General features: G+C 40.6%; 1 protein-coding gene across 4 annotated transcripts in view; it reads right to left on the bottom strand.

Moving 5' to 3' along the window:
* Positions 1–16,049, bottom strand: part of TTC7A (tetratricopeptide repeat domain 7A) — a 171,622-nt gene that overhangs the window by 101,795 nt on the left and 53,778 nt on the right. For all 4 annotated transcript variants that reach the window (XM_017811687.1, XM_017811688.1, XM_017811691.1 and 1 more), the window contains 2 exons: positions 13,785–13,889; positions 4,411–4,528 (listed from right to left, as the gene is read on the bottom strand). In XM_017811687.1, the coding sequence (XP_017667176.1) occupies positions 4,411–4,528; positions 13,785–13,889 (223 nt within the window). The remainder of the gene's footprint in view (positions 1–4,410; positions 4,529–13,784; positions 13,890–16,049) is intronic.

Genomic DNA, 16,049 nt, shown 5'->3' with positions numbered 1-16,049 from the left:
TGAAAAGTGATTTGGGGAGAGATTCATAAAAAGAAGCTTGGCCAGCAGGTTAAGGTGATCTTCCCACTGTCTCTGCTCTCATGAGACTCCACCCGGAGTGCTGTGTCCAGCTCTTGGACCCACAACATAAGAAAGACATGGGTTCATTGGAATGAGTCCAAAAGAGGGCCATGGAAACAGTCAGAGGGCTGGAGTACCTCTCCTATACAGAAAAGCTGATAAGAGTTGGGGGTTTTCAGCTTGCTCAAGAGAAGGCTCCAGGAGGCCTTACTGCACCCTTTTAATACTGAACGTGGACTTATAAGAAAGACAAAAAGAGGGGATTTTTGGATATTTTTTGTTTGTTTTGTTTGTCTTTATTTTTCTTACCAGGGCCTACAGGGATAGGACAAGGGGTAATAGTTTTAAACTAGAAAGATTTAGATTAGATATTGGAAAAAATTCTTTATGATGAGGGTGGCAAAACACTGGAATGGATTGCTCAGACATGTGGTGGATGCCCCAACCCAAAGAAACCTGCAACCCACTTCTACCACTGAAAAGCTCTCATTTTCAGACATAGAAAAGCTTGCAAAGGAGACAGAATTAGGGGGGTCTGAATAAACTTCTAAAATTTGCTCTCCATTCTCTGAGGTTGACAGCACTAATGAACTCTTCAGCCTCTAGCCCAACTTTATCCACTGCGAGCATGGCTGCTGCAAGTTCTACCAACTAAAACACAGTATGACTTATTATTTAGATTAAAACAACCTGCAAAACAGTCTGACCAATGGGAGAATCGCACAGGGGAGCTTAAGTTTCTGAAACTTCAGCAGGTACTCCCGTAAGACTCAGTACTTTTGCAAATGCCACCTGAGCAGCCCAAGATTTATTTTCTAAAGCATATTGGGTTTTTAAAGGACCTTCAATCTTACAAAAATTCAAGGATCTTGAATATTGGTACTTAAATACGAAACTCTGAAGTCACGTTTGAAAACAGAGGAGGACAATTTTTGTGTTAGTAAGCAGGTTGTGCATTCACATCTACCATGCTCTGAGTGAAATACTTAATGCTGAGGATCAGTATCAACACTACAAACATGGGGACAAGCATCTTCTAGTCTTGTCCAATGGACTGAGTACCCATTAGCAGCTGAAGCATCATCAGAGCTATTTATGTAACATATTAGTTTTATGGGAAAGAATTCAGCTTGTAATGTGCAAAACTGTTCCATTATGTGAATCATAACATAAGAAGCAGGGATGACAGACAGATGGGACTTCAAAAATACATTTCTGATCCAAACTGAAACACCGATGTGCATGCACCCTTTTGCAAATATCAGTGGGTTTCAAAAACTATTCCCTTGTGTTAAGACTCCTAATAAATACGGCAAGGCACACAGTTTTAGCACCCAGAATTATAATTAAAGATTGTATGTGCTCTTATCTCCAAAAGCAAAAATGATGAGTTTGTTCACTAACAATTTATTAACTTTCTAGTGAAAAAATATGAGGGTCTTTTAACATTAACCAATGCTGTCAGTGTGCTGTTTGTAAAATCCCCATGGACTGACAGAATATCACTTTCCAATTTAGTCCCTGATCCATGGCCTTCTACCAAAACTCTAAATGAACACAGAGATACAGCACAGTCCATCTCTGAAAAAAGAGTGAGGGACTGTTAAATCTACAAAGATTTCACAACTTGTGAGGTGGTCATGTGAGATAAGAGCACTTGTATTTCATAATACACCCTCAACCCAATCTTTACTCTTTAGCCTTTGTTAATTTCATCTCACTTTTCCCTGGCTTCAAGGGATTCTTCACCAGACCTAAGGGAGGCAAACTTGATAATACAGCTTATGCTAGACCTGGAACTACAAGAGGAAGAGAAAAGGTTTGCTGTTGGTATTGACCCATTGGGAACAGATCTGCAGAAAATGGACATTCAGTACAAACCAGAGGTTTATGCTTCTAAGAGTGAGACAAAAGCGCCAATGAATTCCTCTGAGGACACATCTTTCAGCTACTTCAATGCAACTTTTTTCAAGAAACCTGTAATTAGGCATTAAAACCAGGGAAACTATATACTGCTGCCCAGCATAAGCTTCAGGAAGTCTTATTTCCTCCATAAGTAAATCTAATAGTTGTAGAGTGACTTTTTATCAAATGCTCCCACTAAGTTGTTTGAATTGTCATTCAGCAGGATTCTCTCTTATGACTGTTTTTTACCAAGTGCATTTTGCAGGTCACAAAGAAAAGGCTTTAATACAACTCTTCAGTGCCTTTGTCACAGAGGAGAAATAATTACTGAAAGGATATATTAAATAAGAAAGTCTAACCTTGGATGGAAGGCATCTTGATATAATGTTGTAAGCTTTAGAAGGCAATTGGTCAAATGTCTCCGAAACACTTAGCTACCATTGAAAATGCTGATTCACCGAAAGTCAACTCAAGTGGAAAGTTAATAGAAATCATATGTATACATACAGATGTTTGACTGTGTCTGCATATGTCACTACGAACTGGTATAAACACAATGATAAACGAGATTGACAATATGAGGCAGGATTACATATGGGAGAGGAGCTGTTGTCTTTCTTTCAGTATGTTCTAGCCTTGCTTCCTCATTGTCATATGCTATTTTTTTAACGATGCTAATGAAAAATGTCTTGCTATTTTCTAATTCCATATTCATGACCATCACATGTATGCTTCTGAAGGACCTAATTCATTTTATTAAAATATAATCTGAAAGATGGAAATACACTCTTCCTATTTCCCTCAAATAACTGACTGGTCCTGTTGACTTAAAGGCTAGAGATACGAGGAGAAGACAGATATTCCACTGTTTCACAACATAAATCAGATGCTAATCTGGAAAAGAATCCAAGGCAGTTGTTGTAAAGACTGGGGTTTTTTACATTAAAATGGACACAATACTGAACTAATCTCTTGAAAACTCAAGGGACTACCAGAAGAGTTTCCAACTCTAATTTTGCTACACCAAAGTATTTTTAAAGCCAGAGTACAGCACATGCCTCTACAACTCCATTCTTTAGAAACCACCTTCTTTTCATAATGAGGGTAACAAATAGATCATAAGGGACTAACATAGAAAACCTCCTATATCTCTGAAAATAGTAATTGGAATCTTGTATAGCTATAGGAACAGTTTAAACAAAATCTAGAAAAAATGCCCTAAAATAATAGGCTGTTAAGCATAACTTTATTTCTAATTAACTTGAAAATATGTAAGAGAAAGTACAGGCTAGGAAGGATGCATTTTTTGACATGAACTTTCTAAGGAGAACTATTTTGAGGCAGAGAAAAGGGGAACTGGAGAGAGGTAGAGTGCCTGTTATCCTCCAGGATGAAAATCAGTTCTCAGAACAGCTGATCAGATACGGCTGCCTGAAAAACTACATCAACTTGCCCAACTTGCATAAGCCCCTTTATCATTAACATGTCTTGGAGAATTCTGGTGTAACTTGCAAGGCCAGCATACTTCCATGACACTATAATACAGTCATTTTAGCTTTGTTTCAGGCTTCTTTGCTGGAAGAAGTTGGTTTATTTCTGTGGAACTCATCTGACAGAAAAGCCATTGTTTGCATGAGAGCAGGACTGCCAAACTGATTAAGAAACACACTAGCCCAGCCATTATTCAAAGAAACTACGTTATAAGGCCTTCTACCTATGTTAGAGGTCACAGAATAAACAAAGACTGTTCCCACCTGTGAGCTTGATGAAGGTCAGAGCTAGAACTCTCCTAAACACTGAGACTTCAAGCCCTTCTGGCTACCAAGGACCAAATCTGCAGAAGCCTGTTGTCCAGTCATTCAAGACCCAAGCAAGCAGCATTTAAATAAAATACTTCTTACATTCAGTGGTCTGCTTCTAGTCAACATCCACACTTACCAGTGAGGTAGATATTTTTATCTTGTTTACTTCTAAGTAGAGAAAGAAACGACATCACAGAGAGGTTGAATCTCTGTGGGGAATCGGTATCATGCCAGGAACTGAAGTCAGGCATCTCTGACTCCAGTTCTTGGATTGTATTTCTTTGTGATTTATGGGTGGGTGACAAAAATATGAAAATAGATGGAAAGTCTGACTTTTTGTTGTGTAAATAAGTGAAAGAAATGTATTACAAATATTCAAGTAAAGCACACCAAGCACTGGCAGCTACACTCAGATTATCATCACCTAAGTATTGATCTGCATTTCTTCCTTTCCCTAAAAACTTCACTTTTACTACCACAGTTCTCTGAGCAAGTCAACAATCTCCACTTATCTTGCAATCTGATTGTTTTTCATGTCTAGTCAGCACTGAAAGCAGATTTTCTAACAGATTTCCATTGCTTGCACTGAAGACTTTGAACAAATGCTCTCCATACAACACACTTGACAAAGAGGGTAACTCACCATCAGTAGCTTGAAGACTGTATGTCAGGCCCAGTGCCAGGTAACCCTTTGCTAGGGACTCTCCGGCATCCTCACCCAGGTCTATCACCATTTTAGCAAAGTGTTCTCCTTCTTCCAGCTGCAAAAGAGGTAGGCTGAGATTTACAGGCATTTCCTCTATACTTGCTGCAATAAGATTATACCACTAAACTTACCTGTAAGTGATCTGAGAGCCGTTCACACAAGGGCTTTCAGTGATTTCAGTGAACAGTCACAAAAAGGATGACATAGAAGGTCAGATTAGCAGACCTTGGTGCGCATGCACAGTTTTGAGAAAAGTTTTTGTTTTGCACCCCAAACTATTTCCAGATGTTTAAGATTAATCAAGGACACTATCTTACTTTTATAGTTCCCTTCAGACACACTTCAATCATGCAACCTTAAATACACAAGTTGGACTAGCTGGACTATCCCAGCAGTACATTGAAAGGTCTAATGGGTCTCTTCCTTAAAAATAAACACCATCCAGTTTTATATTTATGACTTTTTTAAACCTTTGCAAATTTTATCTCCTTTTAAAATGCTACTACAGTAAAACAAGAAAGCACTAATTTCAGCACATTTTCCTCCCCACAACTTTCCTTTCCAGCTGTCCACACAGATTTATTAGCATCTGTAAAATCTGAGTTAATGGTAATTTTAAACAAAAAGAATAAATTGACTATTTTATTACAGAACAGTGTTTCTTATTTCTAACTTTAGAGTCTCACTACCATCACTTTCTCGTTATAAGTAGAAAGGACTAAGACCTGTAGACGGTACATACCTAGAAAGGTGCAGGTTGGAGAGGTACAGGCAAAGCTGTAAGTAATGCCTGAAAGACAGAGCCTACAGGAAGATCTCCTTTCTGTACAAGACAGTGTGCAGTTCCTGTCAACCGTGAGAGTCATCCCTAATCAAGATGCAAACATCATTACACTATCGGAAAAATCCTCCTTTTGGAAACTTTTATTGCATGACAACTGACTTCAAGGAATGGGGTTGTTTAATTTTGAGAAAGTACTTTTTTGTTTGAAAGCCATGTGGTTTAGGCACAAGTCCTGCAGACATGTGCCCTCTTAATACTCAGCTTCATCAGACTTCAGTACCTAATGGCTCCTTAACATCTAAAATGACTCACCCCTAACAAACTCAAATCAAAATGTACCAGCAGACTAGAAATTTCCCTTCCACAGAGATCTGTTAATATGCTACCTATGAACAGAATCTACTTGACTTGACATAATATCCTGTCAATGGGCCTCCAAGTCACATCACCTGAAGACATTCAGGTGACAATATTAACTAATAGTTTCATAAATAAAGAAGCTGGGATTTATTAAACTCCCTGAGGCCATACAATTCAAATTAGATGTAGACTGATAGTCCCCAAATTTCTGAAATCTCAAATCAGTCAGTCCAATAACCAATGTATATGTTATCATCAAACTCTTTCCTGAAAGCACTTTGAAATCATTACAGTCTTGATCATTGTCCAGTCAACTATTAATCTGGAAACTACTAACTGAAACAAGAATATCCCCTTGGGGAATACCTGGGCTACAAACTAAACTGCTAGGACTGTCTTTGAGTCTAAAGTCTACCCAAACCAAGAGAAATAGTCCTACTGACTTCACTGATGTTCAGATGAGACCCTTTAAACTCTGATCACATAAGGAAGACAGAGATTCATTTCAAGAGATTTCTTAATATTGTCAGTAGCCCTACTGACTTCCCTGCCACAAACTGAAGTGTGTTCTGGACCAGAGCCTAGGACAATAGAGAAGAAAATGTCCCATGATTTCCCACACAGAAAAAAACCAAACCAAAACCCAAAACCTACAAACCAACAAAAAAAACCCTTCTATGAAAAAAACCCCTGAATTCTTCAGCTCTCAGGAACTTTTATGTAAGACATGAAATCTCTGCAGCCCAGAAATTCATTATGCACCTCTTTGGCACCATAAACAGCTATATTCCCACTCTCTTTCTTCATTGTTTATCCTTTTCTCCCCCCACACCCTTTCATTCAAGAAGTCTCCATTAAATGAAGAAAAGAACGATACAAGGAATTCTAATGACTAGTGAACAAGGGTAGGGGTGCGTAGAGTGTATGAAGAAAAAGATTAAATGACAGGTTTGGAGCTGAAATGGAGACATTTAAATTGGAGAGATTTTGCTCCATTGTTTCTCTGAATGGTCACCTGATGGTATTTCCAGCCTCTGACTGAGGGCCTATGCTACATAAATCAGCAGTACACCATTCAGCCTTCTTGCCTGCCAGTTATCCAGGGCCACCTGTCAGTGTCAGATTAATCTAATGTTTGAATAATTAAAACTACAACTTTTCAGATTGGCTGAAACAGCACTTCCAGCACATTCTTGTAAACATTTATTCATATTAAACACTAATGGCACTTTGACTAGCCACAAAGATTCTTATGAATGCAAACTTGGGTCAGCTGAAGTCTGCTTTGAAAATAAGTAGCCTTGCAAACTCCAGCACAGCTGGTTCTGTTTATGAGAACATTTACTTTTCTTTCTTTCAGCATTGAGACACTTACCCTGCCAGCCCTGCTGCGGCAGCCATCTGCCCCCTCTTCTCCCATTTTCCTACTCTTCAATCATCCTGGGCAAGTGTGAAAAGCCAAACCTTTCACTCACATCACCCACTGTGAGGTTCAACTCTGCAGTGCATCAGTCTTGCTGATTGCCTAGTCAACTGTGAATCTGGAAACTACTATCTCAAACAGGAATAACCCCCTTGGGACACACTTGGAGCTACCAACTAAACTGCAAGGAATACCAGATTGCAGTCCGGATGAAAACTCCCTCTCCACACACCCAAGTGAGGGACCAGCAATGAGCCTGAGGTGTGATCTGCCAGTAAAGCTGTGTCTGTGGGGGTCCTTAAAGATATGAGATGTCTCCACTCTGTATTGCAGTGATGAAAAAGGGAAGGGGGAAGCCATCAAATGAGGCATCAACCCCTTCGGTGACCCATCACATAGAACCATTCTCCTCCATGTTGCCACATGACCTGAAGCAGGAGCTGCTCCCTCTTTCTCCTCTCCCCATGTGGTGCCAGGTATGTAAAATCTCACCCTATGGGACTCACAGAAGTTGTGAGCTCAAAGTACACAGAATCGAGTGGCAGAAAGCTTATCAGGAGAATCAAAATGTCCATTCCTACTCCTGCTGCACAGCCAGGAGCCAGCCTCAGTATGAAGGGCACCTAAGTGATTCATTCACTTCAGAAGAGTACTCCAATGTTAAGGTGACATAATACTGAATTGGAAGGGCAAGAAACATCATCAAAACTTCCTGTTGCAATTTACAGGCCCTTGCCAGTAAGCTTCTGCACAGCAGGCATGGCACAGCATCACTTTGTGATTAGGAAATACACAGTGTCCTGCTGTTACCTGGTTGCTAGCAGCTCCCAATACCAGAGAAAAGATACTTTTTTGGGCCAGTAACAGCTAGAATTCAGTTTCCTTAGTGTCACTACTTCTTATTCTCTCAGAAGCAAGCAAGAAACGAAGTCTCAAAGCCATACAGATATACCTCCAATTTGGCCCTTACTGTTCTTACACTCTTCTGCATACCTGGTACTGAAAAGCTGATGGAGAGAAGGGCAGCATCCCAGGTTGCAGGGAGAAGTTCCCTGCTTCCAAGACTTGCATGGAAGAAAGTTCAGAAAGCACGCATAGAGGAAAAAGAACCTAAGAGGAACTTTTTGCACTTTGAACTCAAGCTGTATAAATTGTCAGGAGGCACCTGGAAGCACTAGCTAAGCAATGTCTCCACCACACCAAAAACAGGCAGACACCTGGCACGTGGAGAGAGACAGACTGTTAAACTGAACTCACACCAATGAGGTGGTAATTCTGAGGCTGGTTGTTTTTTTCCCCCTTCTACTGCCTCCATCATGTTTGATAGAAAAAGAACAATTGCTAGCTGTGTTACCCTGAGGGCTGTTTCCTCTGGTACAGAGACTGGCTGTTCCAGCCACCCTTGTTACTTGACTGCAGCTTTTGGTGTGTGCTCCAGCCAAGCCCAGGGGCATACTGACAAGGGAGTGGAGAACAGCAGGTGCTGTCCCCTGGCCTAGTGCCACCCAGCTGGTTTCCAACTGCCACCCAGCTTGTTTTTAGAAAAGCTCAAGCCCTACCCCACTGAATCAACACCCTCCAAGACTAAGTGAGAGCTGCAGTTCTCACCAGCACACATTTAGAATAACTGAAGACAAGCAAATTGATGATGTACAGCAGCATGAAAATGGCACCTTGCTGCACCAAAAAAAGAGGAGCACACAAGGGAAGAGGCAGGAAATACATCAAATGACACTAGACTTAGGACAGCAGACAAGGTAAGTGAAGTAGGTGAGTTTGGACACCAGTGACACTGAATGATACCCAAGTACTTAAGTGACCCAAATCCTATGAAAAGGGTATCTATGCAAAATTATACATGATATTACCTTGTTGAATTGACATCTTCTTTTAATTTTCATGACACTGGGTTGTAGGTATAGAGAATAATTCAAAGAGAAGAAAATAAATATTGTGAAAAGAGAATGTTAAGTGGAAAAATTACAGGAAGAAAGTGATCAATAAGGTATAGTCTAATGAAAAGGTTTTGTCCCACAGATGTTTACAGCATATAGAGCTAATGACATGTTACCTGTGCCAGAAAAAAAAATCCTGTGTTTTCTATGGTTGGTCCAGTCAGCATTTTCTTTGTGTCACCATTGTAAAGCCCAACAACTTACTCTGTGTCTAAGCTCAGCCCTCAGCACTTAGGAATACTCAGGCCTTTCCTCCACTGTAGTGAGAGTGGTTTGTTCATAAAGAAGATGTATGGAAGGAAATATTCTTGGTCATTTTTAATGTTTAAAACCCATGGGATTGCCCCAGTAACAGTAGCGGTGATGTAAGCAAGAATGTCTTTTAAAAGACAGAAGAAATCTCTAGTAGCTCCTTGCCATTCATTGCTTTCTCAGTAGCCTCTCACCTCAGGGATGTCAATCCTCTAGAATGTCCACTCAGCAGGTAGAATAATCTGGGAACAGGACTAGATTTGATCTTTCAATACTACTCATACTGCAATAAGACCTAAGCATTTCCAGGCAACTTCAGGGCTCCTAAGTGACTGGGTACAAGCACATGCACAGCACTTATTATCTACAGTGGCAGGGTCAACAACAGACAGAAGGAGAGAGAAGCACTCTCTGATTAAGTGGTCTTTGAAAGTAATGAATGATAAGCTATTACCTCAGAAGTATGCAGCTCTAAATCTACATCCTGCCAGCCTCCCCCAACACACACACCACGATGTCCTGACCTCACGGTATGTCTTACTCAGTTTTTATGATTCCACGCATGGTCTGCCCCGGCCCAACACCACACTTTTCCCTTTCCCTGACATTCCCTGTCTTCCCAGCAAAGTGCTGGAGCAGAACACTTCGCTGTGCATACCAGTTGAAAGAAATGAGGGAAAAGTCTCAGGCACAGCACCATCTTGTGCTTCAGCTTTCGCCATGGGATGAAGTCCCTCCGAAAATTCATACCAGCTGGTAATTCCGGCATCATTAAGTGCTACGCAAGTTCTACACAACACCACTATTGCTATTGTATCAACTGTGGTGCAATGAAAATTGCAAGAACATGCCTCATGTTGTCCTGGTTTCTGTCAGAGCAGAGTTCCAGAAGATTCAAGCCTATCCTAGCACTGCAGTCCATTTCGTTTTGTGTGTATTTACAAGGTTTTTAATGTGTCTCCATTGAAATCAATAGACTAAAAGACACAGGAAAGCATCACAGTAATCCTAAATGCTTTAAATAAGGCTCCTAAAATGGAGAAATTCAATATCTAACATTTGCCTGTAGGCAGAAGTTCCTTTTTCAGTATTTTCACAAGACCTGCCATAACAGGATCCTGGAGAACCTAGATTAGTAGTGAAATTAACAGTACTGTACTGTTAAAATATTAAAAACAACAACTCATGCTGCAACTCAAAGTCACTGCCAAAATAGGCAAGTGAGCATTCAGCTGAGGCTGCGCCAGGGAAGGCTGAGTGAAAGACGAAATTGCAGGAAGCCTTTTAGCAAGCTCTGAATTTATAGTGGAGCAAGGCAGGACAACCTCAGTATGGACATATTCCAACGAAAGCTACTTCAACTTTTTTCCTTTGAAAATTTAAAACAATACTCTGAACTACAATACTCAAAGACTTCCTAGTGCATTCTAGAAAGCTAAAAGACAGCTGGCTAAACACAAATGGGCCTTGTGTTCACATGACAGAAATCATCCACATGCAAATTCAGCAAACGGCATGCTGAAACCCAAGCAAACTGGAAGGCTCAGCAGCATGACGCCTCAAAAGTAATTCTGAGCCCACTACAAACACATTTGTAACACCTGTGTGATGGGCTAGATACAGTATATAAAAATTCAAACTTTGCTGAAAACTTTTGTATCTGTATTAGGTGCAGGCCTGACTGCATCCTGACCATACAAATGTGGTTTATATAGGTGCACTAGTTTTGGAGTTTTCTGGTCCTCCAAGACTACTGGCTTAAGCTTTAGAATGAATCAAGTATTGATTTATTGTTTACACCTTTTTTTTTTAAAGATTTTGAAAACCTGTAATTCTGAAAAAGGTAACCAAAACACTGCTTTATACCATTCAGCTGTTTACTGCAGGCCCTATCCTAAAAGCTAGTGGCTGATGGGGCAGATCATCTCCTGATGTAAGCCAGCATGGTGCCACTAATATGCCAGTGGAGTAGTGCCAACTTACATCAGCTAATAATCTGGTCATACTGTCACAACAGAAGCTGGGGGCGGTTCAGTTCTTTTCCGCATCAGGCTCTGTTATACATTGATTTGCATGGCACTGTATGAATGTATGCATGTTTTCACTTTGATTTGTTCTCCATTGAGGGATTATTTCATAGATGTGATCTGAGCATCCTCAGTGTTGTAAATCACTACACTACATTTCAATTAATTTTTTTTCCCCTGGTTTTTAAAGTGTGCTGAGACATCATGTACAAAGCCAACAAAACGAGTTAAGTGATCACTAGATTAATCATGAAAGAAACTGTTCTGTGCTTCTTATGACATTCTGTAATTATCCAGCTGCATAAATGTTGTGTTTTGGGGTTTTCTTTATTGCTAGTAACTGAAAAAAGACTAAGTACTGTTTGCCCATGGGCTATAAACAAACTGGATATAATACTGCACCAAAAGCATATAGTAGACAGATGCAGGACATAAATCAGCTGTTTAATTTGGATAAATGTTAATCTGATTTAACCCTTTTCCTGCCTAGCCAGCAATCAAATACATAGATATATTTCCTAATTGAGAAATTAATCATGTTTTATATGTTCTGAAAAGCAAGATGTATTTGAGTATCTGCAACTGTTAATATTTGTCCATTAGACAGTTCCCGTGCCATGTCTATCCCTCCTTTCTATTTATACTGGCATTGATCAACTTGTTCACTTCCAGTTTAAATTATTCAATTCTGATTTGATTGCCATGTAATTTAAATGCAAATAATTACTGTAAGGATGACATTTAGAAAAACAGCTCTGCTAAGCAGGAAGGTCTTTATTAGTCACAGGAGTCTGGCAGTAATATCAGAAGCATCCCTTTGACTGTGAGATGTGGGAACCTATCATTTCAGTTCTTTTAAAAGATGCTCTGATTTCCCTCTGACTCTCCTTAATTAAAACTCTTCTATTCCATCATCAAATTTCATATGAGGGTAGATCACAGGCCAGTGACTGAAAGGAAGAGGAGAGAGGAATATTTTTAATTTGGTTTTAGTTCATAAGGTTGTGCTCTAGATAACTGCAGTAAAATTACCCTCTTGTGAAATCATGTTTTCATTTCATACTGCACTCTGGTTCTAAGCCACAGTCTGATTAAGTAACACTGAAAAAGCAGTGGATGAAAGAAAAAACCCTCTTGCTTTGCAATAGTCAAAAAACCAGCTCATTTTTCACTTCTTCCCTTTCTTATTTTTTAGGGTTCGCCTTTTGCTTTACCAGCTCTGCCATATATGAGAAGTCTGAAGACACGGGATTGCCCAAGGACAGAGGTGGAACTGAATTACAGCCTCACTGTCTTTTCTAAGTGTCTCTATAACAAGGTATTTTTTATATTCTAGCTGTGCTTTGAAAACTTCATCAGAGACACTAGTAAGCCTGGTAAACACAGTTGTAATGCCTGGCTTTCACATTGTTTTACATCTATAAGAACAGAAAAAAACCTTATTTGCTTCATTTTAAAAAATAATATTCACTGTGAACGTTATTTTGTATCACTGAATGACTTTCAGCCCTCAAAATTTAGATACTGAGATATGGGTACAAAGCTAAATTGCTCGTATGTAGAGCAGAGGTAGGTTGGGTAGTTCAGGAAGGATTCCCTGAAGGCCCTCAGACCTGGAAGATTTTTCCTAGAACAAGATGCTGCCCAGTTCTTGCTGACTCATATATAAGTTTAACCACTACAGTCTGAACAGTTTAGTTCATTCAAAAACATACATAACCAGATGGCCTTCCTCATGGTGGTGTCAACTGACAGAACTCAAGTTTAGCTGAACACCAGCTTTCACCACATAGGGATGGAGAGGATGGGGAGGCAGGGGTAAGAGGGCACAACAACAGCAAATGTGAAAGAACTTTTCACCAAAATCTGGGCAGATTCTTTTAGTGTTTTCTTTCATGTTTTCTTGCATCTTTGTTTTACTTCTACTAGCAATTGTAATCCTTCACTGACTGCAGGGACACCTCGTGGTGAGGACAGGTGAGAACAGCAGGCTGCTATTCAGTTAATTAAACCAAGTAGCAAAAGAGTGACAGATGTTTCTGCTCCTTCGGATAATCATGGGCACCAACTTCCACTCCCACGCTTCTTCTGGGGCATACATTAACACATCCAGAGCACAAAACACTGACACATCAACTTCAATAACTGAGTTGTCCACAGGACTGAGTTGTCCAGTGGACTCAAACTGTCTAACAGTCCACTTATAACTATTAACTTCTTTCTTCCAGGGGCTACAAGAGTGGCCAATTCAACACAACACTCAGTCGAAGAAGCAGTCCTCAGCATGGCTGTTACAGCTTTCCACCCTTCTCCTTTTTTTAATATGCCAGTAAAACACATTTCAACAACTCACTGCAAAATTTCTTGCTGGGATTTACACTTTTTTTAAAAGGCACACATGTGCATGATTTTTAGCAGGGATTCCCTTTCTTCCCACTGCAACTACACTATGCCACTGCCACTGCAGAACCTGATCTGTTGCATAATAAGAATTGCATCAGCTTGCTTACCCAGTGCAGCGACCCAATGCAGACCTTGGCAGCCAGAAGAGGAACGGTGGGATCCGTAGGTCGCAGTTTAGCACATTCTTTGAGCACTGACACAGCATATGCCGACTGGAAGAGAAGTGGGAGAGAGAAGGAGGAAATAAAAAAGGCTGATTAGACAATGCTGTCACAGAGACCAAGCAAGATATTTCAGTGACATGTACAAAGAAGTACTATGGAGAAAAGAATCACGTCAGCAACAAGTTAGCAACTTTATTCCCGCCTCCACACACAGACACATGTGTGTGCACATGTGCACACAAACACATGCCCTTCCCACGCTCAGAGGAAACACACCAAAGAGCCAGCCCTGGCTGTGCACAAGAAAGTTTTCCTTAGCTGTTAATGCACTGGTTATTTTAACTCTGCCCTCTCAATATACAAGAATTCTGCTATAGTTTTCTTTGCACATAACCATGTCCCAGTAAGACAGATCATAAAGATCATAAACAGCTTATCCTCCAGTATATTAACATTTTAGGCCAACTCTACTCAGAGAGGTTTATGCAGCTAAAGTAATCTGCCTGGTAGGTTGTTTTATGTCTTCTACAATTCCAGGACATACAAGAATACAACTGGGACCCCACCATACAAAGGGTGGAGCAAGCAACTGCAGATGAATACACTGTTCAGTGGGCAGTCCAAGCAAGATACTTCTTAGAAAGAAAGCCCATAAAACTCTTGCTGTCTTCCTGGTGTTAGGTTACCATTAATGAGGACACTTATTAAGATTAGCAGTTACACAGCTGTTATGATTCAATGTGCTCTGCAAACATTGCTTTTTACAGCACATACTCATGGCTGCCACATTTCAGATGGTTTAAAGGAGAACAAGGAAAGCTCTGGTCTGAGATGGTGGTATGAAGACCTAGTCAGCTGATGAGGAGGCAAAAGAAGTTACCCTATCACAGTCTCCCATCCCATCCCACCTGAACCACAGTTTCTATCATGATTAAACCTTCCTCACTACTGATCCCTGATCCACTCAAATTTTCTCATCCTTGAGAAAGGAGAAGTTTTATTCTTTTAGAATTTCTCCTTGCATGCCCCTTTCCTCCTAAACTCTTCCACATAGTCCCAAGACACATGCAGGCCTCTCTGACTCAGTGTTCCTGCTCAGCAGCACACTAAATAGTCATGGCTTTCCATAATACAGGAGAGCAGCAACAGAAGCTTGTAAAGTCAAAATAACAGCTATTCTTATCAGGTCCCAGGCATCTCCTCCTGGCTCCCAGAGGCTCTCCCTACCAGAATTCTGACCAGCACAGGCATCTGAGTGTGGTGTCTACTGCAATTCCCTGCATGGCAGCTTCCCACCAGACATCAGCACTTCCCCTCCCTCCCACCAAACCAAGTTGGGCTGCACCTGCTGACTCCTTTCTCCACAGAACTGAAGGTCCACCTCTTGCTACTGCATTTAAAAGCCTGGTTAGGAATTTGCTTAGAAGGGAGTCTGAAAAGATGGAAAAACAGATGTACACCAGCCATGCTCATACTAAGAGGGGTTTCATAATCAAAGATCTGAGCTCCACGGCAGCAGAGAGCAAACCCTGCCACTTGAAAAGCACACTCTGATGCGTGGTCTGAAGAAGAGCAACGGCACGCCCTATGTTCTTCCTCTTGCTTCCCCTTACCTAGAGCATCAGGTATGATCAATAAAAGTAAGGAAATAGTTGCCATTTTACAATTCAAAAAGCACAATTTGCCTAAAGCCAGAAGGAAGCTTGTCTCAGAGCAAAGATGGGAATCAATAAACTTTGTCCTGGAGCTTGAACCATTACCTCATCCCTCTCAGAAATAAAGACATGGGTAATTCAGCTCTTAAATACAGGAAGGAACACATCACCAGGCTTTGCTGTCACAAGGTGACTAGCATCCCTCAGAATGAACCTCTCTGACATCTATTTGTTCAGAACAAGTGGTATCTCAGGTTTTAATGGCATCTTACTCCTCTCTCTCACAGAATGCTACCTGCATTGCAAGCAGCTGGTATTCCCAGTAGCATACTGGACATGTTGGAAATCCAAGCGTAACTCCACAAGGAACCTACCTGGCACATCATCTTCTTGCTCTTTTACATATAATCCAACCTCACAGGTGCTTCCAGAAAAAATAAATGTGCCAGCGGGACAACATGCACCATGACAGTCAGTATATCCGCAACTGAACTCCATCCATCCTTGTCATCTCACCATGCAAAAGTGAATTAAAAAGGCCAGATATGTAAAA

This window comes from Lepidothrix coronata, unplaced genomic scaffold, assembly GCF_001604755.1.
Source record: "Lepidothrix coronata isolate B3197 unplaced genomic scaffold, Lepidothrix_coronata-1.0 Scaffold33, whole genome shotgun sequence".
NCBI lineage: Eukaryota > Metazoa > Chordata > Aves > Passeriformes > Pipridae > Lepidothrix > Lepidothrix coronata.
The sequence above is the reverse complement of the archived record's forward strand: the minus strand, read 5'-3'. Positions and strand labels throughout refer to the sequence as shown.